The sequence below is a fragment of the Trachypithecus francoisi genome, unplaced genomic scaffold (genome assembly GCF_009764315.1).
Source record: "Trachypithecus francoisi isolate TF-2019V2 unplaced genomic scaffold, Tfra_2.0 Lachesis_group11, whole genome shotgun sequence".
In the NCBI taxonomy this organism is placed as follows: domain Eukaryota; kingdom Metazoa; phylum Chordata; class Mammalia; order Primates; family Cercopithecidae; genus Trachypithecus; species Trachypithecus francoisi.
This window is the reverse complement of record NW_022681456.1, coordinates 95,731,177-95,746,833: the sequence shown is the minus strand read 5'-3', so window position 1 is coordinate 95,746,833 and position 15,657 is coordinate 95,731,177. Positions and strand designations below refer to the sequence as shown.

Below are 15,657 nucleotides of genomic sequence, written 5' to 3'. Positions count from 1 at the left end.
TTATAATATATACAATAATTATAAACTGTTGTAGACATAGGAAGAATATGTATTGATTAGTACCTTGTAATAACTATGGATCTTATGGTGGATAAAGTAAATGGACAACAAAACATGTCTGCATGCATAATTGACTATTAATTTGTTTCCAGGTACTCTCAAAATAAAGATAACTAATTAGGATTACTTCAAGCCATTCTACAGGCATATAATTTAAGAAAGAAATTTGGACTTAAAAAGAACTCAGAGGCCGGGAGTGGTGACTCATGCCTGTAATCCCAGCATTTTGGGAGGTCGAGGTGGGAGAATCACTTGAGGTCAGGAGTTCGAGACCAGTCCGGCCAACATGGCAAAACCCTGTCTCTACTAAAAATACAAAATTAGCCAGGCATGGTGGCACGTGCCTGTAATCTCAGCTACTCGGGAGGCTGAGGTGGGAGAATCGCTTGAACCCAGGAGGTGGAGGCTGCGGTGAGCCAAGACTGCACCACTGCACTACAGCCTGGAGGACAGAGCGAGACTCCATCTCATAAAAAAGAAAAAAAGAAAGAAAGGAAAGAAAAAAAAAGGAAAAAAGAAAGAACTTATATCTTAATTCCAGTTCTATCAATTATTCAATTCTGTGATCTTGGACAAAGTTTAAGAATGACAGTTCACTACAAACTTCCTTTCTAGTACTTTAATCCTGTTATTTAACAAATAATCCCTCGTGTTTTGCATTCAAATTCAAAAAGATCATTCATTTTAGGTTTATGTATATTTCTGCCTCATCAGATGGGAATTCCTTGAGAAAATGACTTTATCTTATCACAACTACATCTTAATTGCCTACCACAATGATTGATATAAAAGCAAAATTAATGTGTTTTTTAAATTAATGAATTATCAAAAACTAAAATTATCATATAGTTTGAAACTTCTTACTACATTCAACTTCTTCCTATTAAAAATCAAATCTCAAGCTCATTCATATTTTTATATGGTATGTAAATGTCACACTGAACTTTCTAAGGGTTCAAAGATGAATATGACAAGGAACAATTTTAAAAGGAGGCCAATATGTACACAAGGCAACAAATAAAAGGGAGAGGGAGTATGACTGTTAGCTTTATATGGGATTAGCCAGCATTGTGTCTTTATAATAGAATATAGGCATCATATGTTATGGAAAAGATTCAAAAAGTTCATCCTAGGAGTTCAATATTGATCTCCCTATATCTTATATGAACTAGTAATAAAGAAATAGGTAGCATACACTGTAAATAAATTATTCCCATTGTCCAAAGGTTTTCATTAAATATAAAATAAACAGACAAAAAATGCAAAGAACCCAAACGTCTATCAACTGATGTATGGACAAAGAAAATGTATTCTATCTATACAACCATAAAAAGGAATGACGTGCTCATACATGTTGTAACATGGCTGACCCTTGAAAACATCGTGTTAAATAAAAGAAGCCAGACACAGCTGCGCGTAATGGGTCACACCTGTAATCCCAGCCCTTTGGGAGGCCGAGGTGGGTGGATCACTTGAGGTCAGGAGTTCGACACCAGTCTGGCCAACATGATGAAAATCCATCTCTACTAAAAATACAAAAAGTAGTCAGGTGTGGTGGTGCATGCCTGTAGTCCCAGCTGCTCAGGAGGCTGAGGCAGGAGAATGGCTTGAACCTGGGAGGCAGAGGTTGGAGTGAGACAAGATCATGCATTGCACTCCAGCCTGGGTGACAAAGTAAGACTCTGTCTCAGAAAAAAAAAAAAAAAAAAAAAAAAAGGCAAGACACAAAAGGCCACATCTGGTATGATTCCATTTATATGCAATGTCCACAGAGACAAAATGTCGATTAGTGGCTGCCAGGGGCCAGGGGCAATTTTGAGTGACTACCAGTGGATATAGTGTATTTTCCTAGAGTAATGAAAATGTTCTGTAATTAGAGAGTGGTGGTCATTCACACTTTTGTGAATACACTAAAAACATGAATTGTATACTTTAAAAGGTAAATTTTAGGATATGTGAATTATATCTCAACTTTTAAAACAATAACAGAATAAAAAAGAATAGGTAATATGTTAGAATGTGCTTCTACTTGATTTCAGTAGGAACAAATTGATAAAAACACAATTTTAAATGCCCAAGAATTAACTATGACAAATACACTGATTATTAAAATACACTGACATAGTAGGAGAAAAAAAGAAATAAATATAACCTAAATAGGGGAGTCATCTGGCCAAAATATCCACTATCCACTTTTCTACCTCATTTCTCCCTTTTCTCTGTCCCCTTTCTTCGTTACATCCCAAAATAGATTTCCATTTTCTAAAATATGCTTTATGCTCATATTTTTCCAGGGAGGATTTAGGAAAAGTTGAGCAAGTAAAAAGGAATAACGGCTGAAACCTAACCAATAATAAGGGAAAAAGTGAAGGCCTCTTCTTTTTCAAAGAGGGAGACTTGCTGTGTCGTTGTTCAGGCTAGTCTAGAACTCCTGGGTTCAAGCAATCCTCCCGCTTTAGTCTCTCAAAGTGCTGGCTGGGATTATAGGCATGAACCACTGCACCCCGCTTCTTCTTTTAAGAAAAAAAATCATAACTATAATTTTTCACCTAAAAGAAATAATCACATTGCCAAAATTTTGAAAAGAAGAAGAAAAAAAGTCAACCATAACTTATAACTCTAACGCAACTACAATTAGCATGTTGAGATGCATCTTTTGAATTTTCTCTCATTGAAATCAAGCATACATTTATTTGTAAGATGACCATGCTTTACACTTAATGTGTGGTCATTTTTCAGATAGGCATACAGTTTCAAAATATAAATGTAATGTACCATAATGCCTTTAACCATTCCTCCCATTGTCAGGGATTTGGTGGTTTTTACTTTTTTCACAATTACAAAGAATTCTAAAGTGAAGATTTCGATGCATAGTATTTTTACTTATTTTAGATTATTTTCTTCGTCTAAATTCATGGAAGTAGAATCTTGAGTCAAAGGATACAAAAATTTTGATAGTCCTTAGAAAAACCTCTTCTAATAAGGGCTGGTTGTTACTCTAGGATTATTTATAAGTACTTCTAGTGATAAAACATTCTTCAGAACCATCCTAAACTTGCTATCTTACAAAATACTGCAACTAGTTCCTTGGTCATCCTAGAGATAACCAGTCATTCTTGCCATTTACTTCTATGTCATCATCTGGAAAATGAGCCTCAAATAAAATATATAATATTACAGTGTCTTTTATGAGCTCTTATACTGAATTACCATAATCCACATATTGTAATAAATGACATTTTATAATATGTATGCTTATCTATTGTCCTTAACCTGCAATTAGTAGTTAGGGTTACCAGAAATTTTTCCTCCATTTATCAAACCATCTTTTTCAATGTACAATTTTCTTACATAACTGAGAGTTAAAATCCACTTACATCTCTTTTACGTTGATCCTTTTTCAACTGAGCAATCTCTCTGTTTCTTCTACACTCAGTCAGTCTGGCTTTCTCTTGTTCTTCTTTCATTTGCTTCATTAGGCGAACCTAATCAATTAGGTATATACATCTATTGAAATTACTCTGTCATAGCATTCATTAAATCAAGCACATATATGGAAGTTCTTAGAATTCCGAATACTTAACATGGAAACATGCAGTTTTACTGCACATTTAAAATGGGCAATTCTTATTTCTGTGAGATTCATATATTTCTGTTTCTAATACATTTTTATTTGCTTAGTATTCTATATTTTTTGTATTCAATATTCAGTTGTTCTGCAACTTGAAATCTTGATACTTACCTTACTATCAGTAGCTGTGTGACCTTGATCGAATTACTTTACCTCTCTAGGCTTTGGTTTGCTCATCTATAAAATGGAAATAGTATTTCCATAGCATTGGATTTTTGTGAGAACTCAACCAGTTAACACCCACACAGTGTATTAATAGTACCTGGCACTTGAATTCTCAACAACTTAATAAAGCACTTATTAATTTTTAGCTACTGTTGTTATTAGCAACTACACAACATAATAATCTAATGATAGTTATGTGCCTCATAACAACATTTAACTCAACAATGAACCACATTTAAGACAGTGGTTTCATAAGATTATAGTGGAGCTAAAAAATTCCTATTGCCTATTGATGTAATAATGTCATAATGTCACAGTACAAAGCACTACGCCCATTTGCAGTAGTACTGGTATAAACAACCCTACCGTGCTGCAAGTCATATTAAGTATAGTCCACACAATTACGTATAGTCCATAATACCTGATAAAGATAATAAATGACTATGCTATTGGTTTATGTATTTACTATACTATACTTTTTATAGTTGTTTTAGACGTATGAAAAAAAAGGTAACTATAAAGCAGCCTCAGGCAAGCCCTTGAGAAGATATTTAAGAAGAAGGCATTTTTATCATAGGAGATGACAGCTCTACATGTGTTAATGCTCCTGAAGGCCTTCCAGTGAGACAAGATGGGGAGCTGAAGACGGTGATACTGATAATCCTCACTCTGCATAGGACTAGGCTATTGTGCGTGTTTGTGTTTTAGTTTTAACAAAAAAGTTTAAAAAGTAAAAAATATAAAAATTTTAAATGGATAAAAGCTTACAGAATGATGATATAAAGAAAAAATATTTTTGTACGGCTATAAAATGCATTTTGTGTTTTAAACTATGTGATATTTCAAAAGAGTCAAAAAGTTTTTTTTAACTTAAAATATTTATAAAGTACAAAAAAATTACAGTAAGCCAAGGTTAGTTTATCACTGAAGAGAGTTTTTAAAATAAATTTAGTGTAGCTTAAGTGTATACAGTATTGATAAAGTCCACAGCAGTGTATAGCTATGTCCTAGGACTTCACGTTCATTCACCATTCACTCACTGACTCACCCAGAGCAACTTATAGTCCTGCGAACTCCCTTCATGGTAAGTGCACACCTTACAGGCACACCTTGGAGACCTTGAAAGTTTGGTTCCGGAGCACCGCAAAAAGGTGAATTCACATTAAAGCAAGTCACACAAATTTATTTGCTTTCCCGGTGCATATAAAGTTATGTTTATACTATATAGTAGTCTATTGGATGTGCAATAGCATCGTTTGTAAAAAAATAGTTTGCATGCCTTAATCAAAAAACTTAATTGTTAAAAAGAAAATACTGACAGAGACAAGAAGTGAGCAAATGCTGTAGGAAAAATAGCAGCAGCAGACATCCTTAAGGCAGGGTTGCCACAAACATTCAATTTGTAAAAAATGCAATATCGGCAAAGGTCAATAAAGCAAATCACAGTAAAATCAGGTATGCCTATAAAAGTGTACAATTTTTGGCTGAGCACAGTGGCTCATGTCTTTAATCCCAGCACTTTGGTAGGTTGAGGTAGGTGGATCAGCTGAGATCAGGAGTTTGAGATCAGCCTGACCAATATGGTGACATCCTCTCTCTACTAAAAAGGCAAAAATTAGCTGGGCATGGTGGTGTGCACCTGTAGTCCCAGCTATTTGCGAGGCTGAGAAAGGAGAACTGCTTGAACCTGGGAGGCGATAGAGTGAGACTCCCTCTCAAAAAAAAAAAAAAAGTGTACCATTTTTTATCTTTTATATTGTATTTTTTACAATACCTTTTCTATGTTTAGATATGTTTGGATACACAAATATTTAGCATTGTGTTAAAATTGCCTAGAGTATTCAGTATAGTAACATGCTGTAGAGGTTTGTAGCCCAGGAGCAATAGGCTCTACCATGTAGCCTAGGTGTGTAGTAGGCTATACCATCGAGGTTTGTGTAAGTACACTCCATGTTTGACAATCACCTAAAAATGCATTTCTCAGAACATACCATCATTAAGTGATGCATGGTTATACTATCTAAATCACTTCCATATTTGCTATTTTATTGCTATTTTAAGAAAACTACAATGACTTTCATGATAGACGTAAAGAATAATTGATTCCTCAACAAAAACAGATAACAGATAAGGATTTGCATACTCTCTTTGGACAGGGGAAGAAAATTAGTGCTTTTCTATGTATAGGAATGATAAGAACTAAATGTAAGACAGTTATTAGCTATTGGAGAATGGGGAATATGATCAGGAAGAGACAAACAGAAGGCCTACTGTGTATCTGTAATGCTTAATATTTTAAACTAGATTGTGGATACAGTGTTTGTTATGTTATTATCTATGCTTTCTTGCATATTTGAAATATTTCATGTTTTTGTTAAGCTTGCATAAGAGTTGTAAGAGAAGAAATATCCATCAATGTCTAAGAAGCCCTGATGAGCACATGATTTTCAGCTACTCTTGAAGAAAGGCTTTGATGAGGAATGACTATTAGAAATAAATTCTAATTGCCAAAGGAAAGTACATCATTTGTAAGATTGGGTTACCTTTATCAAATATGGAAAGAACCACAATAGTTGTTTATTTTTTGTCCCAATTGCAAAATCATACTGAACATCAAACATTAATGGAAAAATCAATCAATACCTTTGTTTTTTTCATTTCCATCACATCCTGCTGCAATTTCTTCAATTGCTTTTCATACTGAGACTGATTTTTAAGCAACCTTGCATGTTCTTTTTGAGCTGCTTGAAGCCTCTGCAGTTCTTTATTCATGGCTTGGAGTTTCTTTTCATATTCAGACCTAACTTTTTTTGCTTTTTCTTCTGAGTAAGATTCTACTGAGCCTAAATGACCACAGGATATTGTTATATGTTTTTTGTGAAACACAGATTTTTATTTCACAGATTTACAGTCCATATCCAAAGACAAGAGCTACTTTCCAAACACTCACATCTCAGAAGACTAGGGTGTCTTTCAATCATTCTCTCTTTATTATCTACTCTTAACCTGTTTAATGATTATTGAAGCTTATTCATTAATATGTTATGTTAAAATGTACGCAACATAAATCAAAACATTAAAACAACCATAAATTTGTATAAAGTGAGTAAACAGCCTAGGCAGATATCGGTATGAAAAAATAAAATAAATAACAATATTTAACATTATGAGACAAATTAACATATAATCTGGTCAGAAAGTATTTACAAGCTACATATAACTTTTAAATAAAAGACACAAACTGAGACTTGCAAAAACAAAACAAACAACCTTTTTTAGGTTTAATATGGCTTCTATCACTTTTTTCTTCTACAGGAAAAGACCCATTTTGAAGATTCAGCTTGAACTTTCATTTGAATTAAATATAATTCTTACCTAAGTTTTGAAGCACCTGGTCTCTTTCAAGCTGAGTGTCCCGAATTTTATGTTGCAGCATCATTAGCTTCTCTTCATACTGTTTTTTCAGAGTCTGCAGTCTTTTCTGGCTGTTTTCTAGTTCATCAATTAGCTTTTGCTTAATTGCAATTTCACAAGTAATGTTTGCCAAGTCTGCTTGATAATTGGCTATTTATAAAAGAAGAAAATAAAAATCCTGGCACTAGGTCAAAATATCAGAATTCTAGCTTTCAAGCAAGAGCATAAAAACCATCAACTAGGTATTTTTATTCACTGAGTAGTCATTAGAAAAGTTTCCTGGATAAACCAAAAACCAAAAGGTGAATGAGATACAGAGTGTTCACTTTGATCAAGGACAATGCTATTTGTACTCAACAAGAATGGAAATTACACAATGACTACATCCAGCAAGAGAAGTAACTCATTTGTTTAGCACATAAACCTTGGAAGGCAAATATAGGTCAGTAGTCACAAAAGTTGCTTTCATCAAGTATGAAATGGAGAATGTTAAGAGTTTTCTGTCATGGTTTAAACAACTTCCCAAAATGAACTTTTGCCCTTATACCAAATGGCAAGTACCTTTTTCATCTGATTCAGAATCTGATTCATCAGAACTTTCACCACCTTCAATGTCATCTTCCTCCTCCTCCTCCTCCTCCTCTTCTTCATCCTCATGATCACTCACTTCTTGACTTTCTTCCTAAAATGTGATTTGTGAAAATTAATAGCAAAATATTGGCAAAACAAACTGATTCCCTCATTGAGAGAGGCTGCTGGAGTACAAAATACAGAAACATAAAAAAATTCACTTTTCATCAGTATAAAAATCCTTCCAAGATGTTAAGGTTATTACATAATAATTTTGTCTTAAACCAAAAAGTATTTCATCTCTCATAGTATTCTACCCTTGCCTCCCCAACACAATGCTTTCACAATACATAAGATTGAGAGTTGTCAATATTTTACAGCTCATATTTCTGAAGAAACATCTTCAAAGAAACAGATTGAACAGAATGCATCATAAGCAGTTCACTTTTCTACAATTAAGTTAGTAAGTTATCAGCAACCAAGAACAACCAAACCTGGTGACTAAAACTGACAAGTTCATTCTTTCATACTTACCACTTCTAATTCATTGTTTTCTCTTTCTGAAGCACCCTTTTCTTCTTTCTTCTCTTGATCAGTGTCTGTATTATCCTCTTTACCAGCCACACTAAAAAAAGGAACATAAGGGTATGGCGTTAGAACAGAAAGGAAAAGTATTCACTTTTTTCTCTCAGATTTTTAAAAGCCATGAATGATTTATGAAAACAAACTTTAAATGTTGGTCACTTAAATGAGCAAAGCTATTCTACCTGATGCTTCAGAGAAAAATGGAAATTGCCAATCAGTCAATAGTGTAATGATTTATATCACTGGAGAAAAGCTTATTTTCAGAAAACACTGAGGAATAGATTATGCCTGAAAGCACGAGACCTTGACACCCCTAAGAACTAGTCACAGTAGCAGTCAATTAACTGGAATGTAAGGCAACTTAAATTCAAAAGAAATTAAACATGTTTGTTTTCTCATTTGAATACAAAAAATATCTCATATTAATATAAAGATATAAAAAACTACATTTTTATTGATGTCCTAATAGATTTAAGAGTAAATTTAAAGTTCCAGATTAAATCTGCCCACAGTAAGCTTGTCTACACTAGCTACATCCATCAGTGTGTTCAGGTCTCTTTCAGGTAGTGGTACAGGCTCTTTTTTCTTAGGCAGCCCATACAGCACAAGGCCAATTCTCATTATGGTCTCACACAATGGGTCTTTGCATACCAAAAACTGTCTAATGTTCAGGCTGCCCTTTGATTGAATAGAAAATTTCAGGGTCTGCCACAAGATTCACGTTATAAGTGGAAGCTCTCCTCTTCAGTTACCTAGTACCTACAACCATAACTACACACATATCAGGGAATGATTATAGCTAAATTAATTCAGCCCTGGTGGTCCTGAGGAAAAGAGAGAAGTTTTGTATACCCAAATAACTCTAATCCTTTGTGGGTTTAGCAATCAACTATGCACAGAAAGTACACTACTGATCACTAGACTCACATATTTAATTAAGCTAAATAACATTAAGAAAGTAAACTTTAAATGAATCTGTATATGAACTATTTCCTTTTGTGCTATAGTAGCATTTTAAAATCATTAAAAAGCACTTTGAGAGGCCGAGGTGGGTGGATCACGAGGTCAGGCGTTTGAGTCCAGCCTGGACAACATGGTGAAACCCCATCTCTCCTAAAAATACAAATCAGCCGGGTATAGTGGTGCATACCTGTAATCCCAGCTTCAAAGGAGGCTGAGGCAGAAGAATCGCTTGAACCCGGGAGGTGGAGGTTGCAGTGAGGCGAGATCATGCCACTGCACTCTAGCCCGGGCGACAGAGCGAGACTCTGTCTCAAAAATAAATAAATTAGTTAATTAAAATAAATTCTAAAAATAAATAAATAAATAAAATACTAAAATAATACAATATTCTCCGCGTAAAATTCCTCTAGAAAAAAAACTTTATCAGAATAGCTTAATAACAGCTATTGTTTTTTCATATATTCTTCTATATTAAGTAATTTCCCTAATATATGGATTGATTTTTAGCTTTTAGGCTAAAAACTTAATCTCATTTAGGCCCTATTATAACTATAACTTTAATGATTAACTCTAGGTTTCTTTTTTTTTTTTTTTTTTTTTTGAGACAGAGTCTCGCTCTGTCGCCCGGGCTGGAGTGCAGTGGCCAGATCCTGGCTCACTGCAAGCTCCGTCTCCCGGGTTCACGCCATTCTCCTGCCTCAGCCTCCCGGGTAGCTGGGACTACAGGCGCCCGCCACCTCGCCCGGCTAATTTTTTGTATTTTTTGGTAGAGATGGGGTTTCACCGTGTTAGCCAGGATGGTCTCGATCTCCTGACCTTGTGATCCGCCCGTCTCGGCCTCCCAAAGTGCTGGGATTACAGGCTTGAGCCACCGCGCCCGGCCGATTAACTCTAGGTTTCTATTCCCAGAGATATTTTTGTACTGAGCACTATGAATATAAATACTTCCCCCTTGTAAGTACTTTTCAGAGTTTGTCATTTATGTTTATGTTATTATTTATTTAGTGTCTGTATTTCTCACTAGGCAGTCAGCTTCCTAAGGGAAGGGATCATGTCTGTTGGCCTCCACATTACATCCCTAGTACCCAAGGCCTGGCACATAACGAATGTGAAGTAAGTGGTTTGTTAAATAAATCAATCCCTGTGACTACACATAAGCACCTCTGTTTGAACATGCCTATGTGTCTCATGTACTAGCTCGGTTGGAGTACAATGGTACAGTTTGAAAAATGCATAAAGATGCATGAGAGACAGCATATATATGGCGAGAGAAGAAATTACAAGTAGGAGTACCAATATAACAGTCTCAACTGGAAATGAATGAAGTAAATTGTAACAGGGATCCATGAATGCTGTTAAATCATTTGCATGGAGAAAAAATGAGCTTGAAGAAAACTAGGAACCACCTAGAAAGAATTTTTATGATAAACAAGAAATAATTTTGTGTGATATACTAAATGCCTCTCTTAGGTTGCTTATAATATACTAGGACTGCTGATTTTCCACCATCATGCAGTTTAAGCTGAAAATCTAGAAAGAAATTCCCCTTTCATCCATCATCAATTAAAAGGCCAGCAGCATATACTCAAACAGTGCTATACTTGAGGTCTAGGTCTAAGGTGTAGGGCTAGGAAAGGACAATTTATTAGGGAGACATCTTCCAGCAGGTTTCCCAATTCCCTCTCCTGGGCAGTCTCCCTTTCTCACCTGTGACTGTTACAGAATACAGTTTTCATTATTCTCTGTTCTTGTATTACTTCAAGTTCCAATCAAATCACATTATACTTAAGTTTACAGCCATACAACCACCTTATTCCAAACATTTGACTCAACATATCCTTCTACTCCCCACTCCAAGTCACTGATACCCAGTTAAACAAATGCTATCTTTACGTCTACATTAACTCATATATTGTAAGTCATTCATGCCACTTCTGATGCAGAAAAATCAGCAGTCATAACTTTACATTATTAATTTAAAGGCTTAAGCTTTTAAAATACAAGTTGATAGTTATAATTTTTATACCTCAAATATTCAAGTCTTCCTCAGTAAACCGAGGCAAATTGATACATAAAATAAGTATCTAAGTAGCAATGGAAGATACTTAAATTAGTACTTTATATAGAATCAGAAGCTTGGGAGCTGGAATTAGCAATTAACCCCTTCATTTGACAAACAAAAAGGGAACTGTGGCCTGAAGAAGTTAATCCCCTCAAGAGGACTAAAACCAGTTATCCTGACTCCCAGACCATTTCAAAGTTCACTTCACAGACTGGAAGCATCTCCATCACCTGGGAGCTTATTACTTATGCAGAAGCTCAGGCTCCACCTCGGCCCTACTGAATCAGAATCTGCATTTTATCAAAATCCCTAGGAGATCTGTACACACGACTATGTTTGAGACATTGTTCTGTAACCACCAAACCACTCTGCTTTTGCTATCCTTCAGGGATCATGTAAAGATGGAAGTAAACTCCTTTCACTGAGTACCTTTAAAGGACTTGAATATTTTATGGTGATTAAATGCTTCTGCACACAACTTCAATGATGCATCTTATTTTGACCTTTCAGAATAGAAGAAATTTCACAATTTTAATACCTTAACTCCAGTAATAAACATGTTGTCCTAAATATGTATTGCTTAGGTGAGTTAGGGTATGACCGATAAAAAAATTAAAATTATAACCTAAGTACAGAATACTTTAAAGAACCTATGGACTTATGGCATATAAGTATAAAAACTTTAGAATACTATATAACATACTAAATATAATTATAACATATACATTACAATTTAAAGAAAAACACTTTAAACTTTAAGATATTTAAAGTAAGCTATTCATTTAACTAACTGCATAGTATAAGTTTTCAAGTTCTTAAGTAAAAGATGAATTTCTAAAGTAGGGCTTCCAAAACAGTTAAATATTACCTTGAAACTAGTATGTTTTCTTAATCATTTTGACTGTAATCTAGAGATTGTTTAGGAAAATCTATGAAGAAAAGTTCTGATAAGGAAAATACCACTTGATTCTTGGTTAAATAATCCTAATTCTGAATCAGTAAAATGCAAATCAAGAATATGATTCTAAATTTTGCTCATTTCCAATGAAAAAAGCAACTATTCTGTTTTTGATGTCCACTTCAAATACATTTTAAAAGCAAAAACTGTTTTTCTATTTCAACCTTAAGAATGTCTTATAAATCTTATTTGTAATCAGGCCACAGTTTCCTTTTGTTTGTTGTCATTTTAATGGTTTTTTTTCCAGTAAAGATTATATTAAATAAAGAAGAGAGAGACAGAACCCCACCCATGACTCAGCATGTGCTACAACAAAATGTCAATTTCCATTCTGCTCACAAGTTTCCGTAAGACAAATAATTACTGTTGTTTTTTCTTTTTTAAATAAATCAAATGGCAGGGGTTTTAGGGCTATTTTTACCCTACAAAAGGTAAATCATCATCATAATTATCATAGTTTATTCTGTAATCACATGAAACTGCCTGAATTTTAATTCAAGTATCTAGTGAAGATTTTATTCTTAAAAAGTACTTTCTTAAAAATGTATTACAGTGTTCTTGTTAGTTTTATAAAGTCAGCATTACTTTTAGGAGCACCCCAGCTTATCTAGTCTGAAACAATCTATAATACTATAACACATTTCCTTGTGAATGGCAACTCAGTATTTAAACATTTTAATAAAAAACCTGGGAAATATTCCAACCTTCTTTCTTCTCGATTGCTTTCCTCAAGTTTCTGTAGCCTTCAAAATCACGAGGCACAGTATTGGAAGGCCAAGCCAATGAAGGACAAACCAGACAGTAAAAAGCGAAAGTGATAAGAAGGTAAAAATGATACATGAGCTTGAAGACTTTAAAATAAATTTTAAAAGATATCATCAAAGGACAATACACAGTAAAAAGGCAATACATTTGTATGAATAAAAAGTAAGTAGAAAATCAAGCAGCAATATATCTAAGAAGAGTATATAGACTATCAGTTGAAATTATGTAGCAGCAAAATGTATAGTCTCAATTTATAAAAGTTGATAAGGATTAGGCATGCTCGGATGCCTTTTTTTAGTCTGAAGTGGGTCAATTTACTCAGCTTCCCCCAAAAAAGACCACTTTCAATAATCTATTCTTTCTTTCAAGCGTTTACAGAAGAATTTTTAATGGCATCATTAAAAGAATTCACCAAGTAATGCCTTTATACCATAATATGAAAATACCACTAATACTAAATTCTAGGATACTACTTTTAAAAACATACTTTCTGTTGTAATATACTACATATGAAAATCACTAAATCTAAAAAAAAAAACTGATTTCAAAGTTATACATGAAATGGTATTGCAGGCAAATGAATATGGTTGTTATGATAGCTGGGAAAAACTGTAATTTTATTACTTGAAAATAAAATTTCACATTGGGATTAAAGAGTTTACTAATTATTATAAACTACTGAAAGGGCATATCTATAAAGCAATAGAGGCAAAGAAAAAAAAAAGAGAGAGAGAGATGGGGAGAACTGTAGTACTTTCCATTAGTAAGATTGTTTTTTAACCAGAAACATATAAGAAATACCATGTGTACAGGGTTTTAAAGACAAAGAATATTCAATATTAAAACTTAGAGATTTTTACTCAGTGGAATGTACTGTATACCAATATTTGTCATGTAGAAAAAAAGACAGATGTGCTAGGTTCTGATTAAGTATATGTCAATTTTGATATAGAACACTTCTGCCCAGAATATTTTTCAGAAAATATTTTTCAGAATCATTAATACTTTAAAATGAAGAGACTGAATCAGAGGTATGAGTTATTTTATCAAGCCAGTTCTTTTCATTTTAATTTCATAATATACGTGCTCCCATGTGATTCTTATTTACTGGTCTGTGATTGTTTTCGCATTAACTTACATGCCGCCATTATCAGACGAGACTAGCAATCTTTCTGAGAAAAAGTCTACAAAGTAATATACAGTAATCAAATGGTCCAGTATAGTGATTAGAAAAAGCAAAGTAAAGCCACTGCCTAAGAAATCTGTTTCTCGAGTTTCAACCCAACACCACTAAATGCAAATCAGTGCAGTCTGATCGATGAGTGAAGTTTTTTATGTTGCAAGTCATTTAAAGCTAGATATCCAAAAATATGGGATTTAATGTGTGAATGGTAAATTTTCTTCGTCCACATACACAAAAAATTCAAAAAACTTTTATGTCTACTCTAGGCCTATACTAGTGATAATGAGCTACAATGGCTCAGAGAATGTGGTTTCCTCATGAAGAACCCAGATTTTCTATTTTCAATATAGAGACTTTTGTTAGCTTATACAAGAAAGCTATATTAAAATATAAAGCTGACATGAGCTAGCAAGTACATAAATTTTAGACACCTCCTAAATTGCCTTTTTAAAAACCATTACAATCAATGGTTCAAAAAGACAATGGAGGGACAGAGAAATAAAATAATAATCTAACACCTCTATGTAACTTAAAGGAGTTCAGTTTTTACTTCACTTAGTTCCCCTACAATGTTTCTTCTACAGTTAAAGAAAGAGAATGACAATTCTTGCCAACTATTCTAACATTTGTGTAACTGAAAGATACTCAACATAGTTTAATTGTTATTTTCTTACTATCTACATCTCTGGATACAGCTCAACAGAAAATAAGCAAACCTACACCTCAACAGAAAATAAGCACAAGAAGGTAGAAGAGCAAATCTTAAAACCTTACATATTAGTTTTGATAAAGTTAGTTATAGTTCTGATAAAGACTGATTCAGAAGACAGCATTTGTGGCATCCTTCTTAAACACAAACGCAACTTCTGGCATTAAAATGATCCAGTTACCACTCTTCCTATCAACTCTTACATTGTCAGAGGCCTTGTAGCCACGGCAACCAAGAATCTACAACACAAAACAATAAATTAAAAGACACAGAGCTTCCAAAGAGTTTGTGAATTCAGTGACAAGGAAAGGAGGCAGCTATAGAGGCCAGGCCAGCTTAGAATAGCTGAATCCAAAGGTTAAGCAAGCCCCAGTCAGGTTTTAGAAACTCATAGCCACAAGAAGGTAAAAAAAAAAAAAAAAAAATTCTTTCCTACTCTATCTTTTCTCATCAGATTATGCTGTCTAACATATTTTGTTGTATGGATTAATGTATCCTCTTTAAAAATTACAAACACCTCTACAAAGGAAGCTTGTTGGTTATCAGTCATTTCCACTGGTATGAATTCCTTTAGTCAAACGGCTTTGTTCCA

General features: G+C 34.0%; 1 protein-coding gene across 12 annotated transcripts in view; it reads right to left on the bottom strand.

Moving 5' to 3' along the window:
* Positions 1-15,657, bottom strand: part of KIF21A (kinesin family member 21A) — a 164,869-nt gene that overhangs the window by 46,858 nt on the left and 102,354 nt on the right. For 11 of the 12 annotated variants that reach the window (XM_033222431.1, XM_033222432.1, XM_033222433.1 and 8 more), the window contains exons 12-16: positions 8,375-8,465; positions 7,832-7,952; positions 7,232-7,420; positions 6,500-6,699; positions 3,438-3,545 (exon numbers count right to left, since the gene is read on the bottom strand). In XM_033222431.1, coding sequence (XP_033078322.1) covers positions 3,438-3,545; positions 6,500-6,699; positions 7,232-7,420; positions 7,832-7,952; positions 8,375-8,465 — 709 coding nt within the window. Of the gene's footprint in view, positions 1-3,437; positions 3,546-6,499; positions 6,700-7,231; positions 7,421-7,831; positions 7,953-8,374; positions 8,466-13,112; positions 13,152-15,657 lie in introns of all 12 variants that reach the window. The other variant, XM_033222442.1, reaches the window with a different exon arrangement.